At 38.1% G+C, this 19,237-nt stretch overlaps 1 protein-coding gene across 5 annotated transcripts in view; it reads left to right on the forward strand.

The window, feature by feature from the left end:
• ABHD18 (abhydrolase domain containing 18) overlaps positions 1-16,718 on the forward strand; it is a 36,936-nt gene extending 20,218 nt beyond the window's left edge. For 2 of the 5 annotated variants that reach the window (XM_079153691.1, XM_079153693.1), the window contains 6 exons: positions 4,512-4,650; positions 6,408-6,497; positions 7,123-7,224; positions 10,646-11,024; positions 12,742-12,904; positions 14,030-16,718. In XM_079153691.1, coding sequence (XP_079009817.1) covers positions 4,512-4,650; positions 6,408-6,497; positions 7,123-7,224; positions 10,646-11,024; positions 12,742-12,904; positions 14,030-14,081 — 925 coding nt within the window. In that variant the 3' untranslated portion in view covers positions 14,082-16,718. Of the gene's footprint in view, positions 1-52; positions 160-206; positions 2,095-4,511; positions 4,651-6,407; positions 6,498-7,122; positions 7,225-10,645; positions 11,025-12,741; positions 12,905-13,796; positions 14,007-14,029 lie in introns of those variants that run through there. The other 3 variants (XM_079153695.1, XM_079153694.1, XM_079153692.1) reach the window with 3 other exon arrangements.
• The last annotated feature ends 2,519 nt before the right edge of the window (positions 16,719-19,237 follow it).

Genomic DNA, 19,237 nt, shown 5'->3' on the forward strand with positions numbered 1-19,237 from the left:
GCAGGTGGGGAGGGTACTGTGTTCTCAACGCATGTCCTCTTCTCTTTCCTAGCATTACTGGAGGAGGCGAACACTGATGGCCCGTCCAATGATTAAAGAAGCCCGGATGGCTTCTTTATTGTTAGAAAACCCATATTATATCCTTCTGACGCCTGAGAAGTGTTTTCTCTATCTGTGTATTTAGTTATCAAAAGGAATGATTGTTAGTAACCAACTTTTCCAAACCAGTTAAATTGAGTGAGTTCAGAAAATATGTAAGCAAAAGTGAAAAGGAATAAAAGATTATTCCATGCATTTAAAAAACTAACATTATGATATGCTTCTATTTTATAATAACGATAAATTATACTTCTATTTCTTGATATATGTATGCCAGATTTTAATATGAATAAGTTAACTGCTATTAAGGAAACACTCATGTTTTAAATGCATTTATAGTATCAGTTGAGGTTTAGAACAGTTCTTAACTTAATTTTCAAGATGACATCAGAAGAAGAAATGAAACTGATGCATAGATATAAAGAAATGTTCAACACTGCTGGTAATATGAGAAATATAAAGTTAAAGCAAAAATTACCAATGATTTTAAAAAATGAAACAGTACTGGGGAGACTGGGTGAAATGGGCACTGCTTACTAGTGACTGTGCATAGGAGTTCAGCTCTTGAGGAAAGCAGTTCTCCCATATTTTTTAAGAGCCTTAAAACATCTACATCTGGGCTGAGGGTGTGGCTCAGTGGTAGAGCACTCATCTAGGACAAGTGAGACCCTGGTTCAGACCAGCACCACAAAAAAGAAAAAAAATCTCATGTCCCTTGTTGGAGTGATTTTGATTCTTAGAATTTGTTTCTTAGAACTTTGATTCTAAGAATAAAATACTAGGGAAAAAAATGACAGAAAAAAGATATTTACATAGGTTTATTTATAATGGTCATTAGAAATAAATGTGCACAGTAGAGAGACTGCACAGTAGAGAGCAGCTGATTCATAACACTAAGATTTTATACAATTGGTGTTGTTTTTATTGCTCTATCACTTACTACCTGTGTCACCTGGATCTATTAACATTTCAGTACCTCACTTTTCTCATTGATAAATGGGAATACACTCAGGTTATTCAGAGTATTAAATACTTAACACTGTCTAGAATAGTAATTGGCAAATAATAAGCATTCAGTAAGTTTTAGCTGTTGCGTTTTAAATTTTACAATAATGTGTGAAAAATATTTATGATAGAAAAAATAGAATATAAACTACAATTCTCAGTCCTAAAGCTTGGGCTTAGCATGCACAAGGCCCTGGGTTCAATCCCTAGCACAAAAATCAAATCAAAACAGAATAAAACCATGTAGAATCACCTAGAAATGTGTGTCCCCCCACCATAAAAGAAGCACCTAAAAAAAGAAAATCCAAAATAAAAAACTGAGCATAATGGAAAATATTAGAAGGAAATCCACAAAAATACTAATGGAGTTGGCTGTAGATAAAGTTGTTTTTCTTCTAAATGCTATTCTTTATTTTCTGGATTTCTACAAGAAACATAATTTCACAAGTAAAAAATTGTCACTAACTACTTTAAGTTAAATATTTCACCCCAATGAGTACACTGAAAACATTAATTTATATGCTTTAAAATGGGTAAATTATATGGTGTAAGATTGTATCTCAGTAAAATTGTATAAATTAAAAACAGACGGCAAGGCCCAGTGTCACACACCTGTAATCCCAGCTACTCAAGCAGCTGAGGCAGAAGGATTGCAAGTTCGAGGTCAGCATTAGCATGTTAGCAAGAACCTGTTTGAAATAAAAAGGACTGGAGCCGTGGCTCAGTGATTGAGCACGCCTGGGTTCAGTCCCCAGTACCACCACCAAAAAAAAAAAAAGCCAGTAAAAGAACTGTATTGAAAAACCTGAGAACTCCTATATAACCTACTGAGATAACTAGAGAGCAGTTATTTTGGTTTAATTAAATTGTGTTCACATTTAATTATTTTGCTAAGTTCATATGTTTTAAGGCAAAAGTATACTTAATTATTTTAAAACTTTCTCTTTGACCCACATTCTTAAATGGCTGCAGGAAACCCAAGGACCAAGTGTAAGTATAAACCACCTTCATCTTTGCAGTACTAATACCCACATTTCAGCAATTTAAAAAATGTTGGTAGCCTTTAGTTAATGATTTCTTAGTTTAATATATTATGGGGGGGCATGTTATAACTGTAGTAGGTTTATTTCTTTTAATTCTTATTTAAAATTTTTGCTTTTTAATGTCTGATAAGGAAATACAGTAAGACATTTTAATAGACAGAGTTAAGATATATTTTATTTGTGATTAGAACTACTCTTTTTGTTTGTTTGGCAGCAGGGATTGAACCCAAGGGTGCTTTACCACTGAGCTACATCCCCAGTCCTTCTTATTTTTTATTTTGTGACTTAGGGTTTCCCTAAGTTGCTTAGGGCCTGGTTAAATTGCTGAGGTTGGCCTTGAACTTGTGATCATCCTGCCTCATCTGGGACTGCTGGCATGTGCCACCACACCTGGCAGAACTACTCTTTATTCAGAATGCATCACATAGAAAACATGAAAATATGGGCTGGGGCTGGAGCTCAGGGCAGAGCACTTGCACGTGTGTGAGGCACGGGCTTCAATCCTCAGCACCACAAAGAAACAGAAGCATTCTATCCATATACAACTGCAAAAAAATTTCAAAAAATAAAAGAAGAAAGTATGAAGATAAACTAGTCACTCACTTTCTGGTCTTTTAAAATGATGGACTTTGGGCTGGAGTTGCTCAGTGCTGAAGCATTTGCCTAGCATGTGTTAGGCACTGGGTTCAATTCTCAGCACCACATATAAATAGATAAAGGTCCATGGACAACTAAAAGAACATTAAGTAAATAAGTTAAAAAATTGATGGACTTTGATGGCGATGTTTTTTGCATTTCTGTAATTTCTATTGTGTGTGTTTGGTGCATTTAGTAAAAATTTGACCCTATACATGAGGAATACAGCAACTCTTTTTTAGAAAAGCATCTATCATTAGAAAAGGCCCTCTCAGGATTGAGACTGTGGCCGTGGTAGAACACTGGCCTAGCGTATGCAATGCCTGGGTTCCATCCCGCATGTTAAAAAAGCGAAGAAACGGAAAGGAAAAAGTCTTCTCATAGAGCTCATATTCCAGAATGGAAGATAGATAGGAGTAAGTTAGCCAGGCTTGGTGGCTGTTTGGGAGCCAGAGCAAGAGAATATGACATAAAAATAGGATATAAAACTACAATTCTCAGTACTAAAGCTTGGGCTTAGCACACACAAGGCCCTGTGTTCAATCCCTAACACAAAAATGAAATCAAAACAGAAAAAAAACATGTAGCATCACCTAGAAATGTGTGCCCACCCCCCACCAAAATAAAAACACCTAAAATTGGAAGATCCAAAATAAAATACTTAGTAAGCCCTTATATCCAAACAAGAACATAAAAAGTGCTGGGGATGTAACCCCTGGGTTCAATCCCCCGTATCACACACACCAAAAAACAAACAAAACACTTAAAGGAGTTTATTAAAGTGTAGTGAGAGGCAGCCAGAGTTTATTAGAAAGACTCTGACTTTGAGTCTTAATATTCACTTGCCATTTATTAATTGTATGACCTTGGCCTGTCTATTTATTTTTATAATGTATTACTTATTTTTCAATACTGGGGATTAAACTCAGGAATGCTTTTCCACCAAGGTACATCTCAGCCCTTTATAGTTTGACACGGTATCTCACTAGGTTGCTGAGACTGGCCTCAAAGTCACAATCCTACTGCCATAGCCTCCTGAATATCTGGGATTGCAGGTGTGTGCCATCATGCCCGGCTCACCTTGGCCTTTTTAAGTACCAGTTACCTCATTTATAAAATGGGAATACTAGCCAGGCTTTTCTCAAAAAAGGCCTGAGGGTAGAGCCCAGAGGTAAACCTATGGAGGCTGAGACGGGAGGATGGCAAGTTCGAGGCCAGTCTGGGCAACTTAGTGGGACTCTGTCTCAAAATAAGAAAATTAAAACAACTGGAATATAGCTCAGTTTTGTTTTTTGTTTTTTATTTCTGTGTGTGTGTGTGTGTTTTTGTTTTTTGTGGTGCTGGGGATCAAACCCAGGGCCTTGTGCTCGCCAGGCAAGCACTCTACCGCCTGAGCTATATCCCCAGCCCGGAATATAGCTCAGTGATAGAGTGCTCCTGGGTTCAATTCCCAGTCCTGCAAAATAAATAGGTAAGTGGACAGGTAGAGCAAGCTAGTTGAAATTCAATAAAGATTGAATTTAGGTGATTAATATATAGAACAATGTGAGCAGCACTCTCATTCCATCAGTTTATTCCATTTTTTTTCTCATTCCATCAGTTTATTCCATGCTTTTCTTTGTTGTCTAGTTCTTTAAAAGAAAAACGTGAAAACTGGGTGCTAATGTAAATAGTATAAAATATAAGTGAATAAAATAAATCATTTTCTACCTTATTTTATGAGGCTAGGAGGTCCAGCCTAAAAAATGTGTCTGACCTTTTTGTGATGGGAGGAGCTCTTGTTTTAGAATCTGCGGCTCTCTTGCACTGGCTAGAGAGGGAAGGTTACGGACCTCTTGGAATGACGGGAATATCCATGGGAGGACACGTAAGCCTCTTCCTTTCAACTTACACTTCATTGTGATTTGTTTTGAGAGCTAGGGAATCAGGTTATTTTTAAAATTCACTTTAGGTATTATAGAATTATTTTTAGTTTTGGTAAAAGTCAGAACAAATTTTAAACATTCATTCAAATTCTGACGTGACAGTTTAATTTTTTTGTATGATTTATGTAGACATTTACTGTACTACGTCATGTAGCTCAGATATTTGATTTACTATTTCATCCAAATTGATTATAAAATTTAACTTTTCAATTGCCAAGTGTGAATGTTCCGTTAGAAAATACTTCTCATTGATTCCTGGCTCCCCCAACATATTTGACCTTTCACTGTCTTCCAGTGTGTCCTGGACTCCTCGTTGGTTTCCAGCTGTATCTAGTCTTTTCTCTCATTAGTCTTGCTTGTAACAGATACCCTTTACACCATAACTAGCGTGGTCTTTCCCTGTCTGTCCTTTCTCTCCCCTGCCCAGAACCTGCCAGAAGCTTGCTTTGACACAGAGCTCTCACTGTCCCCAGTGCTAACACTCTAGTGCCGCTCAATGCCCTCACCTAGCACCGCAACAGTCTAGCCTGTGGTCCCAGCTCACACGCACTTCCTGTGAGAAGCTGAGTCCCAGGCTTACCCACAGGCTGTGCTGCTTCTCTCGTTAGTACTTCTTCCCTGAACTATGATGACTTGTCTAATTAACATTCCATTTTCTCTATGAAGCACAGTTGGTTCACTGAGGGCCAAGAATGTCTCAAGTACATAAAGTTTTCTGAAGGTCATTTGAATTAAAAAGTTAAGTTCAAAAACAACTCATTCAAAACAATTACCAATTCAGGCATGGTAGCACACACCTGTAATCCCAGTGACTCAGGAGGCTGACGCAGGAGGATTACAAATTCATCAACGACTTAGAACTTGTCTCAAAATGTTTAAAAAATAATAAAAATTATAACTACCAAATAGTGAAACTGAGGGTAGAAAAAGATTCATATCCCTCCCTACTAGTGTTGCCACATTAGCTTCCTTGAATCACCTCTCTGACTCCTTCATTCAGACCTCTTTATTAATTCCCTGTACAACAAAGGGACCACTAATCTGATCCTGATTAATCTTTTCAGCCCTGCCAATCTCATTCACCCTTTTGGCCACTAAGCTTATTGACCATCCAATAAACTGTTCCCTTACTAGACACTGTGCTTCTTTGCAATCTTGGCTGTGAACATACTGACTTCCTTGTGTAATCCAAACCCCCATCTCATTGCCCTGAAACACTCCAGCCATTTCTTGAAGCCTTCTATGATTCCTCCCACCAAAAGGAACTTTCCCTTCTGTTACACGTTACATCGTGTCGTATTCCCCTGTAATCTGCTCTGTAGTTCTCCAGATGCCTGGTGTGAGGCTGCCTGGGTGACTCTGCAGTACTGAACAAGTTCGTCAGTTGTGAGTGCACTCAGCCAGCCACCCAGCCTCTGTGCTCACTCGGTAGAAAGCAGGCCTCAGGGAAGCAGCTACACGTTCTTAAAATTACCTGTTATATTCATTGCTTTCTGAGGAGGAAATTATGGTTGAATTTACAATTTTGGGAGTACAGAGTCACTCGACATGCTCATGAGTGTTTACAGACCTTATGTTTATGTCTTATCTTACCAACTATGTACCTCAGAAAGTGCGTCTTAGTATTAAATATTTTTTCATTTTAATAAATAGGAACTTTAAACAGAAGCTCTCTAAACTGACTGCTGATATGTTACAGATGGCTTCCTTAGCAGTATCCAACTGGCCCAAGCCCATGCCATTGATTCCGTGTCTGTCTTGGTCCACGGCATCTGGGGTCTTCACAACGGTAATTTAATCGCACTTAATGTTTAGATAGCTATATATGTAATTAAAGATAATTGGTGTGGGGGGACCCAAGAGCACCCCCTGGTTTGTTGATTTCACTAAAAGGAGTAACAAAAAGAAGAACATGTGTTTGTACTTGTGACTAAGACATAGTGGTAGTGGAAGTATACAACACAAAATTAACAGAAGGAAAAAGCATGAGGCACAGGCTGGTAACAGCGGAAACACAGTTGTGGTCAGTTCCTCCAGCGGAAGGTCGTGACGAAGCATGCAAAGTGCTGTCCTGCTGGAGCTGGAAGACCAGGGCTTCACACAGTCAGCAAGTCAACCTGCTGCCTAGCAAAAACCAAAACTATGGAAGGGAAGCAGTGTTACACAGAAGCTACGTTGCCTGTGTGAACAGCCTGGGCCCAGTGACCACTCTTACCCTCTAGGGACAGTCAGATGTCAGGGTGATGGAGTGCTCACTCCCCAAGTTCCAGACTCCAGGCACGGCCAGCCTTACATGCAGGCCTAAGGACAGGCAGTCTCAAGCCTGCTGTTTTAACTTTTTTTTATACAGTAATTAATAAAAATATTGCGCAAAATATGATGTTGCTTGATCTTAATTTTGTTTGTTATTTTAGGGTGTATTGAGTAAATCAATTAATTGGAGGGAGCTGGAAAAGCAGTATTATACACAGACAGTTTATGAAGAAGAAATTATTCATATGCTTGAATACTGTGGAGTAAGTATCTTAATTTCCACGTAACATCATAACATTGGGGGAAAAGTCGATTGTACATTTAGTGATCCCTTTTTTTTTTGGTATCGAGGATTGAACCCAGGAGTACCTTACCTTTGAATTACATTCCCAGTCCTTTTTATTTTTTGAGGCAAGGTGTTGCTAAGTTGCTGAAGGCCTTGCTAAATTGCTGAGGCTGGTCTGGGACTTGTGTTCCTTCTACCTCAGCCTCCCAAGTTATTGAGATTAGTGATTCAGCTTTTAAAGAATATAGCAAATTTTTAAAAAACATACATGCTATTTTAACTTTTAATTCTTTTTTTTAATTTTTATTTATTTATTTTCATTTTAACCTCAGGGATTCTGAAGCAAGAGGATCAAAAGTTTGAGGCCTGCCTGACCAATGTAGCAAGACCCTGTCTCAAAATAAAAGAACAAAATCTACCAAATTATTCTATGTTCGTGTACAACTATATCACAATCAATCCCACTTATATATAATTATAATTCACTAATTAAAATAATAATAGAAGGCACAACAGCAGAGTAGAGTAGTCAGATCAAGGGAAGGGAAGGAAAAGGGAAGGTCCTAGAGAAGGAGATTGATCAAATTATGTGCACAAACAAATATGCATAATGAATCTCATGTAATTATAATACATGGGGATGTAGCTCTGTGGTATAGCACTTGACTAGCCTGCACAAGGCCCTGGGTTCAGTATTGCAAAAAATATTTCATTCTGAAATAAAATTTTGCAAAGCCTGTGTTTGCCTTATTACATGTATTAAAAGGTAGCTGTGGAAGTGGCTCAGTGGTATTTTCCTAGCATGCATGAGGCCCTGGGTTCGATCACAGGATACAATGATTGACCATCCAATGGAAATCCCTTTCATGTATCTTAAACACAGGTCTTCTTTCCCCCACTCTTAGTAATCATTATCCTGGTTTTAATAGTAATTATTTCCTTTTATTTTTAAATAATTTTATTGTCCAAATGTGCATCCCTAGACACTATAGTTTCATGTCTTTTAATTAATAAATTCCTTCTATCCTTTCCTTATCATTAATTTCTTAAAGAACTTGGCTGTTGGACTTGTAGATTTGTCATGTTCTAGATTTTTCTGATTTCATGTCATGTTTCATTTCAGCATACTCTTTTTTATTTTTATTGTAAACAAACGGGATACATCTTGTTTCTCTACATGGAGTAAAGGCATACCATTTGTGTAATCATACATTTACATAGGGTAGTGGTGTTTGATTCATTCTGTTATTTTTTTCCTTCCCCCCACCCCTCCCACCCCTCTTTTCCCTCTATACAGTCTCTCCTTCCTCCATTCTTGCCCCCCTCCCACCCCCCATTGTGTGTCATCATCTGCTTATCAACAAGATCATTTGTCCTTTGGTTTTTTGAGATTGAGATTGTCTTATCTCACTTATCATGATATTCTCCAATTTCATCCATTTGCCTGCAAATACCATAATTTTATTATTATTTATGGCTGAGTAATATTCCATTGTGTGTATATATATAATAAATACAGTTTCTTTATCCCTTCATCAGTTAAAGGGCATCTAGGTTGGCTCCACAATCTGGCTATTGTGAATTGAGCAGCTATGAACATTGATGTGGCTGCATCTCTGTAGTATCAGCATACTCTTTTTATATAACCTTCAAGTTTGTCAATTGGAGCTAAAGGCTTTATTAAACTTGGTTTTGATTTCATTCACAAAGCATATAATCTTTAGTTGTCTTTTTTTTTTTTTTTTTGTAATGTAAGCCTCCACAGATGCTTAATGACTGTATCTTTTAATTCCTCGAGGGTGGCAAAATGCTCATATTCTAATTATCTCATTTATTTTTCATGTATTGAATACTTTCACAAAATAGAACTTTCCATATCTACTATTTGGTTACCTAGAGTTCAGTTCATATAGGATAGCAGAATGAATGCTTGATTCTTTGCAGTTCAAATGAGAATGAATTGATTCCCTGTTATTCTTCAAGGATAACCAATTCCTTTCATGATCTGAAAAATTTTTACATAGTTTCAAAGTTATTCAGAGTCTTGAGGTTTCCAAAAGCAAAAGAATATTTTTACTATCAGTGAGAACTTTTTATTTCTAATTATGTCACAATGAACCTCCCACTTATGGAGCTGGTCTACCTTGTATATTCCCTAACAGTAGTTATTTGCTTAAGAACTTCATGTGCATGTGATCCCAGCAACTCAGGAGGCTGAGAGCAGGAGGATCTGAAGTTCAAGGCCACTCCAGCAACTTAGCAACACCCTGAGCAACTTAGTGAGACCCTGTCTCAAAATAAAAAATAAAAAGGACTAGGGATGTAAGCACCCTTGAATTCAATCCCCAGTATCTTAAAAAAGGACAAAACAAAACTACTTATTACAAAATAGCTTCACCTACTAGTTGTTTAGTTTTTTGTGTCCCAGTATACCTGTTATCCGAAAGATGTCTACATTTGAAAGCTTCTGAGAAAACTTACATGTATCTTTAAAGGAAATTCATACATTTCAGTCATCTGCAATGGATATGTATTCTTACACACTACTTCTCGTCTCTGAGCCAGTTCACAGTAATAAACTGTTCTCTCATTTGTGTTTTCCCAGTGAAAAGAAGTTACATTTGTCAGTGTACCATTCTGAGTAATTCTAGGACCCTTTGCACTTCTAGGTCTTATAATTGTGGATGTGATTTGTTGTTGTTAATAGGATGTCAGGTATTTTTGTTTACTTGCTTTGAACCAGTTTTTAATTCCTTAGTTCTGAAATAGGTTATATTCATATAATAAGTCATATAGTTCAAGCATCAAAAATGATAAGCTGGGTGTGGTGGTACTCACCTGTAATCCCAGTGATTTTGGAAGTTGAAGCAAGAGGATTACGAATTTGAGGCCAACCTCAGCTGTGTATCAAGACCCTTTCTCAAAAAATAAAAGGGGATGTAGTTCAGGGGTGGTGTGCCCTGAGTTCATTCCCCAGTCTCATTAAATAAATGAATGAATGAATGAACAAAAAGATGTCTACTACTCCTTCTTACATTGACCTGAGTCTTATTCCACTGAACAGATAATCCACTACATTACCCTTCATTCATTTAGGGAATTGTTGGTTCATATACAAACCATACAAATATGCACTTTTTTCCTCCTCTTCTCCACTCGTTTGTTTGATTTAATTTGCGTGTGCTGGGATTGAAGCCAGAAGCGCTCTACCACAGAACTACATTCTCACCCCTTTATTTTTGAGATAGGGTCTCACCAAGTTACCCAGGCTGCCCTTGAACTTGTGATCCTCCCTGCCTCAGCCTCTCAGGCTGCTGGGATTACAGGCATGTGTCACCGTGCCTGGCTAATAAAACCCTATCTTACATTAAACGTTTTCTTTTCTTTCCTATATTCAGACAGATTCCTTCAAAATGGGACAAGAGTTCGTGAAACGCTTCCCTGGCAGTGCAGACAAGCTGACTAACCTTAATCTGGTTTCCAGAACTGTAAATTTAGATATGGCAGACCAAGTTGTGTCCCAGAAACCTGCCGAGAGCCACAGTCCTAGTAAAACCTCTCCCAGTGCTTCATCAGAAGAACTGTTGTTGCAAGATGCCTCTAAGATAGAGTGCTTGGCTCGAACACTTAGAACCAACAGAAGTAGTTACCCAGGTCACAGCCCTCAGTCACACCGCCTACCCAGCAAAGAACAAAGAAGAAACCATCTTCAAAAAGAATCTTTGATATTTATGAAAGGGGTCATGGACGAATGTACTCATGTAGCAAATTTCTCAGGTACTAATTTCTATATAAAATCAAGACTATTTCCTGATGTGTAAATATTTGTGAAATATATTTAAGGATGCTTTACAATTTTATATTTTCAAAGATATATTTTTTTGTTGACTTCAGAATGTGTTGTCAATGACAAATTAGTCTTTTAAATGTATCATTTTATTCATGAAAATCTAAGGGATTCTTCTTTATTAAAAAAAATACATTGGAGGCCTGGGCACATACTCAGGTGGTAGTGCTGGCCTAGCATGCAGAAGGACCTGGGTTCATTCCCCACCACCACCAAAAAAAGGGACCACTTAGGAAGATGAGGCAGGAAGACTGCAAGTTCAAGGCCAGCCTTAGCAACTTTGTGAAACCCGACCTCTAAATAAAATTTTGAAAGGGCTGAGGAGGTAGCTCACTGGTAAAGCACACCTGAGTTTATTCCCTGGTAACAGCAACAACAAAACAGCTGATGATCAACTAAAACATAAAAAATACACTGGAGCCTGGCACCATAATGCCTGCCTGTCGTCCCAGCTACTCCAGAGGCTGAGGCAGGAGGATTGAAAGTTTGAGACTGGACTTAGCACTTTAAAGATCTGTCTCATGATGTTTTTAAAAGCCTAGGATGTAGCCCAGTGGTAGACACTCGCCTTGCATGTGTGAAAGCCTGGGTTCCACCCCCAGTACTGCAAAAATGGAATGAAAATACATTGGCAGAGCCAAGGTGTCGCTCAGTGCTGGAGCATGTGCTTCGCATGCATGAGACCCTGAGTTCAATCCCCACCACCAAAAAATAATAATAAAACACGCTGGATTTTGTATCCTTAGAATATTTTGTGTTAGAGCTGAATTATTATAGTAATGGTGACATATTATAGTTGATATTTAAGTAAAAATTATACCTGATTGTCGCTGGCTCTTTGCGGTACAAAATCCGTGGATATTTGTCACCGCTTGCAGCAACAATTTGCACGGGTCTTATGGGTGGTGGACTGGAAACTGAGCTACTTCTATCTTTCTCTTTAGTGCACTGCTTTCTTGCTTGTTTGTTTATAGAGGATAGAGGAAATGAGGTTTACTTGCTTTGAGAGGAGAGAGAGAGAGACTTTGAGAGAAGGACAGGCTCTGCTTAGAGCTTAGAGGAAGAGAGACTTGCTACGCCTCACTTAAGTTCTGCTGCCTCTTACTGGTGCATCCTGCATCCTGTGAACTAAGGGTGCGTCTACCTAAGGTGCTTTAGTGATGCGTCTCAGTTCTCCGCTCTGCAATCTGCCTTCCGCCACTGTCCCTACTCCCTGCTTCTGTCGGCTAGCCGCTTCTTTCTTTCTGCTAATGGCTTCTCTGCGCTTCTTTCTGCTAGCTGCTGTGTGTTGCGCTGTCTCGCTCCGCCTATACTTATATCACCTCCAGGAGGCGGAGAGCAGGGCCACGCCTCTTACGCAAAGATTAGCAAGACGCTAGATGTCCCAGCAGGCAGAATTAGGAGTGCTTGAGAACACATGCGCATACATTGTGTGCGTGGACTATAAATCACCTGAGTGTGCTTATGTCAGTTAACCTCCTCACTGCCGATGTGATCAGGCGCCGTTCTGGCTTGGTCAACATGGCACAGCCCCCAACACCTGATGTTTCACTTATTGTATTGTGTGGTATGTTTATTTTCTGATATGATCTAGGGTATTTATGTAAAGATCTTAATGCTTTTTAACATGCGAAACCCCATTCCTAGTTCCAGTTGACCCGAGCCTCATTATAGTGGTACAAGCCAAGGAAGATGCCTACATTCCACGCACAGGAGTTCGGAGTCTGCAAGAAATTTGGCCTGGTTGTGAAATCCGATACCTAGAAGGCGGTCATATTAGTGCTTATCTTTTTAAACAAGGACTCTTCAGGTAAGAAGATTTGTTATTTGCTGTGTTTGTTTGGTTTTGGGGTATATTTCCTCAATAAATACAAAAGTAGTTTTTTTGGTGTATTTTAGTCCTCTTATTTCCTTTTTGTCTTCCACAAACCTCACATGGAGGTGTTTTTCCCTCTCTCCCATGGTGCCCTTTTACTTTTTCTTCTAGACAACTGGGCTAGAAAGCCTACGTGGCTATCAGAGGAGGCCTTACTGGGGCTTTGCCCTCTTCAACCATCATGGCCACGCAAGGTACGGTGGCTCAGCTTCTCTGATGGCTGAGGCAGGAGGCTCACAAGTTCCAGGCCAGCCTCAGCAACTTAGTGAGGCCCTGTCTCAAATTTTTAAAAAAGGGGTGGGGGGTGGGGGCTAAAACACTAGAGGTAGAACATTCCTGGGTTCAATCCCCAGTCCAAAAAAATAAATACATAAGCCTGTATGTCAGTGGGAGAGTGTTTCAGGGTATGGGAAGAAACACTGGTTTTGTAAGACTTGTTTTGGTGCCTCAATTTTCATCCCACCGTAGCATTTTCTCAGAATGGCCTGAGTATCTGTGAAATAACCTAGCATTGGCTTTTGGCTTGATTTGTTTTTTGTTTGTGTTTGGTACTGGGAATTGAACCCAGGAGCACTTTACTGCTGAGTCCATTTTACCACCACTTTACTACCAGTCCTTTTTATCTTTTTTAAAATTTTATTTATTTTATTTTTTGGTGCTGGGGATTGAACCCAGGGCCTTATGCATGAGAGGCAAGCACTCTACCAACTGAGCTATATCCCCAGCATATTTTTAATTTTGAGACAGGGTCTCACTAAGCTGCTTAGGGCCTTGCCCCGTTGCTGAGGCTGGCCTGGAACTTATGATCCTCCTACCTCAACTTCAGAAAAAGATGCTCCTGGAGACATCAGCAGTTGAACATCTGAGGTTTTTCACGTTGTGAGAGTTACTTGGATCCAAACCCTGCCCTACCCAGATCCCTGCCTCTTCTGCAGCTGTTTGGAAAGGAGATCAGCTTGGAAACCACAGATAATTTTGGAAATACTTGTAGTAAAAGTGTCCTCTGTCCCCACTCCCTTTTTGCTAATAACTTAGTTTTTCTTCCATATTTAATTTTAGACAAGCCATCTATGATGCATTTGACCGCTTCCTCCGTAAATATGCCAGCTGATTGGATCACAGTGTTATGCAATTAATGAGCAGTTCTTACAAAAGGAATTTTCATCCTGTGACAATGTGAAGAACAAGCAGAAAGCACTAGAGTCTGGAATTCAGTGTTACAGATCAGTCACTTACAAATTTTAAATACATTTCAGCAATTTTAAAACAATGTTTGAATTAAATAATCTCAAAGTACGGTGTTACTGTTTGTAGGAATCCCATATACTCAATATCTAGTCTGTTATTACTATTTATGAAAACTTTACATTTTCAATTATGACTAATTTATTAATTTAAAATAAATGTATTCATGGGAACTTTTTTTGTTGTTTTTGTTGTTGTTATTATTTTTGTTTTGTTTTTTGTTTTGTTTTTTCTAGTGCTGGGGATTGAACTCAGGGCATCACACATGCTACGCAAGTACTTTACCACTGACCCATATCCCCAGCCCCAACTTATTGGTTTTTAATGAAATTGCTAAAACAAACTGAGACTGTCATGTATCAGTCTGTACTGTATACCCTTATTTGACTTCTGCTATTAACTTGATTTGAGAAATATATGCATTCTTTTTTGGATGTGTAATGAACTTCTAGTTGGTTTTCAACTCTAATTAATTTTCTGCCATAGAAATACTTGTGATGTGTAAAATCATTGTTACCTTTGAATTCTTAAAAATCCTGACTGCTTTGTAGACAATGCTTTTAATAATTAAAGTGATTGCCAAAATATAAATAAGATGAATTTATCTGGGCTAGACTTTAAAATTTTACTAAAAAGTAGGTTAGAAAAATGTGCCACATTTTCACTTCCCCGGATATGGTGGTGTACACCTGTATGTAATACCAACTGCGTAAAGAGTTTCAGGCCAGCCTGAGCATCTTAGTGAGACTCTGTCTCAAAACAAGGACTGGGGTTTAGTTCAGTGGTAGAGTCCCTGTTTAATCCCCAGTACTAAAAAGAAAGTTTCAGTTCATGAAAAATGGAAGTGATTAACCTGCTGCATTAAATGATGGTGTCTCTAACATTTTCTTGTATTCCTAATTTTCAATTTGCTGAACATCTGACTTTATTTCAGTTTTGAATTTTGAATTTCCAAATTCAATAGCCACAATAAAATAGTAAACATTATTTTACAGAAAAACTTTATATACCAGTTACTAATTTTTTTAAAAGGAGAATTATGACTAGATTTGGTGCTTTTTTGTGTTTAACTTCTCTAACAGAGAACTAAAATGCTAAAGAAAGTAAAAAGTATTTTTGGGTATCATGTGAAGTAAGTGTATTTGAGTTTTGTTTGTTTGAAATCTTTGTTGTCATGAATTATTTAAAAATATGTATTCAGTGTACTAAGTATATGTGAATTAAAATGTGCCTTTGCAGCCTTTTTAAAGAGTTTGTCACTGTAATACTTTCATCAACTTAATTTTTCACAACTATTTAAAAATTATTAATGTGAATGCGTTGATGGCAGACCAAGTAGTGACTTCTATGAGACAAACTAACACAGAACAGCTGTTAGCTAAGGCAATTTTATATGTCAGACTAGAATCTTCAATTTTAACTGAATGTACAAAACCTCCTGAAGTTCTTTCACAAATACCTTTGAAGATAAAATTTAAACTTACTGTTAACTGAATTGCAATGATTTTCTGTACCATGTATACAGTGAGGTGATATGATTGAATACTTTCTGAACAATGGCTTTAGTAAAACCAGTACTTTATTTTTCATATAAATGTTTATTATTAAGCAATAACATACAAACATGTATGTGATTTCTCTATAGGTAAAAAAATATGAAATTTTGACATAGTTTTAATTAACTCTTAGGCATAGCTAACTTTTCCCAAATAAATTGTGGAAGTAGGTTATTTTTAAAATTTAATCAGATGTTTTATGCACATTTTCACATAATTGCCTAAATTGATTAATTCAAAGAGCAAAATACCTTTTCTTAGAGTTTTTAATATATTCCACTGAAGTAGTGGCATAAGTTCTTTCTCTCCTTCACACACACGCAGACACACACACACACACGTGTATATATTATATATATTCTTTGAGAAGTACTATCTCCTATCTTTTTCCATTTGAGAATTAGGTACATGAAATGCCAGATATTCACGTAGACCAGAGTAGTGAACTGGTACTTTACACAGCCAATTTTACCATAGTTGTTTTATTTGGTGTACATAATGTTTCGAAAGTGTCTAAATTTGGAGTCTTCCAATTGGGCATGCATTCCCAGGTTTGCACTGTACTCCCTCCTGTATCAGACTGTTCGTCTAGTTTGTATTTCCTAAAGACATTTAGGTTTGAGACTCCTGATTTAGGCCCAAGATGAGAAAAAGTTTCTGGGGCTGGGAGTATAACTCAGGGGTAGAGCCCTTGCCGACCATGTGTGAGGAGCTAGGTTGGATTTCCAGGACTATAAAAAAAATTTCCTGAATTTCATGATTTTGCCAATGTTGTAATCACTATTAGATCATCTTAGCATATGCATTTTAGATGATTTCTTAAGAATGTATCTTTTTAATGTGGTGCTTTCTCACAGATTATTAAATTGTTAACACTGTAACGAAAATTTTAAAAAATCATTACCAGATATTTTATATTTTATAATAAAAGCTTATTTAAAAAGTTATTTGCTTTTTTTGAGAGGTATTATTTCAAGTACAGAAAACAATGTTACATTTGAATAACGTGCCCAAACTTGAACTGAGTATACACACTCCTCCTTACTCTACCCACATAGGCAGAAATAGCAAGGCAAGGTCTAGCAGAACAGGATCAGTAACTCTAGGAAATTTTCCCCACGGTGTGTACTCTGAGAGAAAAACAAGCATTCTGACATCATAGTTATCTGAATGTTTTTTTAACTCAATCTTGAATCTGATCACATTTATGCTCTTCAATATATGGTGAACAATTAAAACGAAAAGGTGTCGATTAACCAAAGGATTCAGTTAGGATGGAAATGAGGTCCTGGGTAGAGATGCTATAGAATCTGGGTGTAGACATGTAAGGAAAGGTTGTGGCAGGGAAGAGAAACAATGTTCTGTGTGAACTTTACATCATTATTACAAATGCCTGAGGAACATCAGCTTAAGAATAGGAAATGTTTATACTGGCTCACAGTTTCATAGGTTTCAGTCCATGGTCACTGGGCCCCTGTCAAGGCAAAATCCAAAAAAGATTTTCTTAAGGATTAAAAGAACTAATATGCAGTGTCCAGAGAAGAAAATGTAAATTACAAGTGTAATTTGTGCAGAAACCTATGACTGACAGGTAAGATCATCTACTTTCATGTGGTGCCTGGATAATTCCACAAAGAAAGAAGCTGCTATTCAGTGTGCTGAAGAGATTAGCAGCAGCAGCTGAGAGATTGTCAGAAACTCAGAATCTTTGAGCTAGATCACCAGATTATTCAAATACACACGAAATTCCAAAAAGTACCTCTCTCCAGAGTCAGTGGTTCTTAAGCTACATGAGAGCCACCTGAAGCCTGTAACACACATACACACAACTTGTGTACCAGAGGGTCCAGAATCTGTCCCGAGAGCTTCTGATTGAGTAAATCAGGCCTGGAATCAGAAGTTTCCTAGGATACAGATGTGGGCTGTCCTAGACACAATGAAAGAACTACAGTTCCAAATGGAGTTCAAGCCTGGCTACAATTAGAATCAGCTGGGGAGTTAAAAAAAAAAAAAAAAAAAAAAAAAAACCCTAAAAGCTAGGGATGCTCTGGCCTCACCCCAAATACTGAGTTGGCTTGGTTTGGTTTGGTTTTTTTGTTGTCTTCTTTTTTACAGTATTGGAGATTGAACTTAGGCTGAGCTATATCCCGGCCCTTTTATTTTGGAACAGGGTCTCACTAAGTGGCCCAGCCTAGCTTTGAACTTTTGAGACTCCTGTCTCAGTGTCCGGAGTAACTGGGATTAAAGCATGCACCACTGCACCCAGCTGCTATGTTAATTTTTGTTTGTTGATTTTCTATCCTTTCTATCTTTGTTGAATATATTATTAGATCTAAAACTGTCCTGGTGGAACCTTTAGGGTCTTCTAAATATAGAATTGATTCATCTGCAAATGGGGATATTTTTACTTCTTTTCCAAATGGTATCCCTTTTATTTCCCTTGTCTAATTGCTCTGGCTAAGACGTCAAGTACTACACTAAACAGGAGTAGTGAAATTGGACACCTTTTCTTGGTCTTGATTTTAAAGGAAAAGGCTTTCAGTTTTTCTCCATTTAATAAGATGATGACTGAGTTTGTCACATAGACCCTTTATTATGTTGAGGTCTAATTCTACCTCTAGTTTCTTCATTTTTCTTTATTTTATTATTTTTTTTTTTTTTACTTTTATAGACTGCATTTTGATTCATTGTACGCAAATGAGGAACATCATTTCCTTTCTATGGTTGTGCATGATGTGGATTCATACCATTCATGTAATCATACATGTACATAGGGTAAGGATGTCTGTCTCATTCCACCATCTTTCATACCCCACTGCCTCGCTCATTCCCTCTACGTAATCTAAAGTTTGCAGAAGACATGTTTGGGTAACCCTAAGATGGCGGCTGGCGTTGAGCCAAGAGGTGGCGCATAGTTAGTGTTAACACGGTGTGATCTACTTTTGCCTGATTAGTTAATGTCTCCTCTGCCCTAGTGGTTAACAGATATTCCTCATTCTTTCTTGATTGGTACCAAGGGGTGTGCCTCAACTGTGCTAATCCTAAGCTGATTGGCTGCCTTAGGTACATAAGACACACACCTATAGGAAGCACCTCATATAAGCAGCACCTCTGATAGATTGCAGTACGCGGGATGCACCGTAGACACGCCTTTAGCACAGCACTGATGGCACGCACCTTTAGTTTGCAGGATGCAGGACTCTAAGAAGATATAGATCTCTGAGAGTGTAGCCTCTCCGGTAAGTAAAACCTCTCCCTCTCCTCTCAAAGACTCTTTCTCTCTTATGCAAAGCCTTTCTCTCTCTCTCTCCTCTTAAAGCCTCTCTTCCTCTATAAGCTAGGGAACAAGCAAACAAGCAAGAAAGCAGCCCACTAAAGAGAAAAATAGTAGAAGTAGTTCATTTCCAGTCCACCTCCGATAAATACCCTCGCAATTGCTGCTGCAGGCGGTAATAAATATCTGCGG

Source organism: Sciurus vulgaris, assembly GCF_902686455.1.
Source record: "Sciurus vulgaris genome assembly, chromosome: 9".
In the NCBI taxonomy this organism is placed as follows: domain Eukaryota; kingdom Metazoa; phylum Chordata; class Mammalia; order Rodentia; family Sciuridae; genus Sciurus; species Sciurus vulgaris.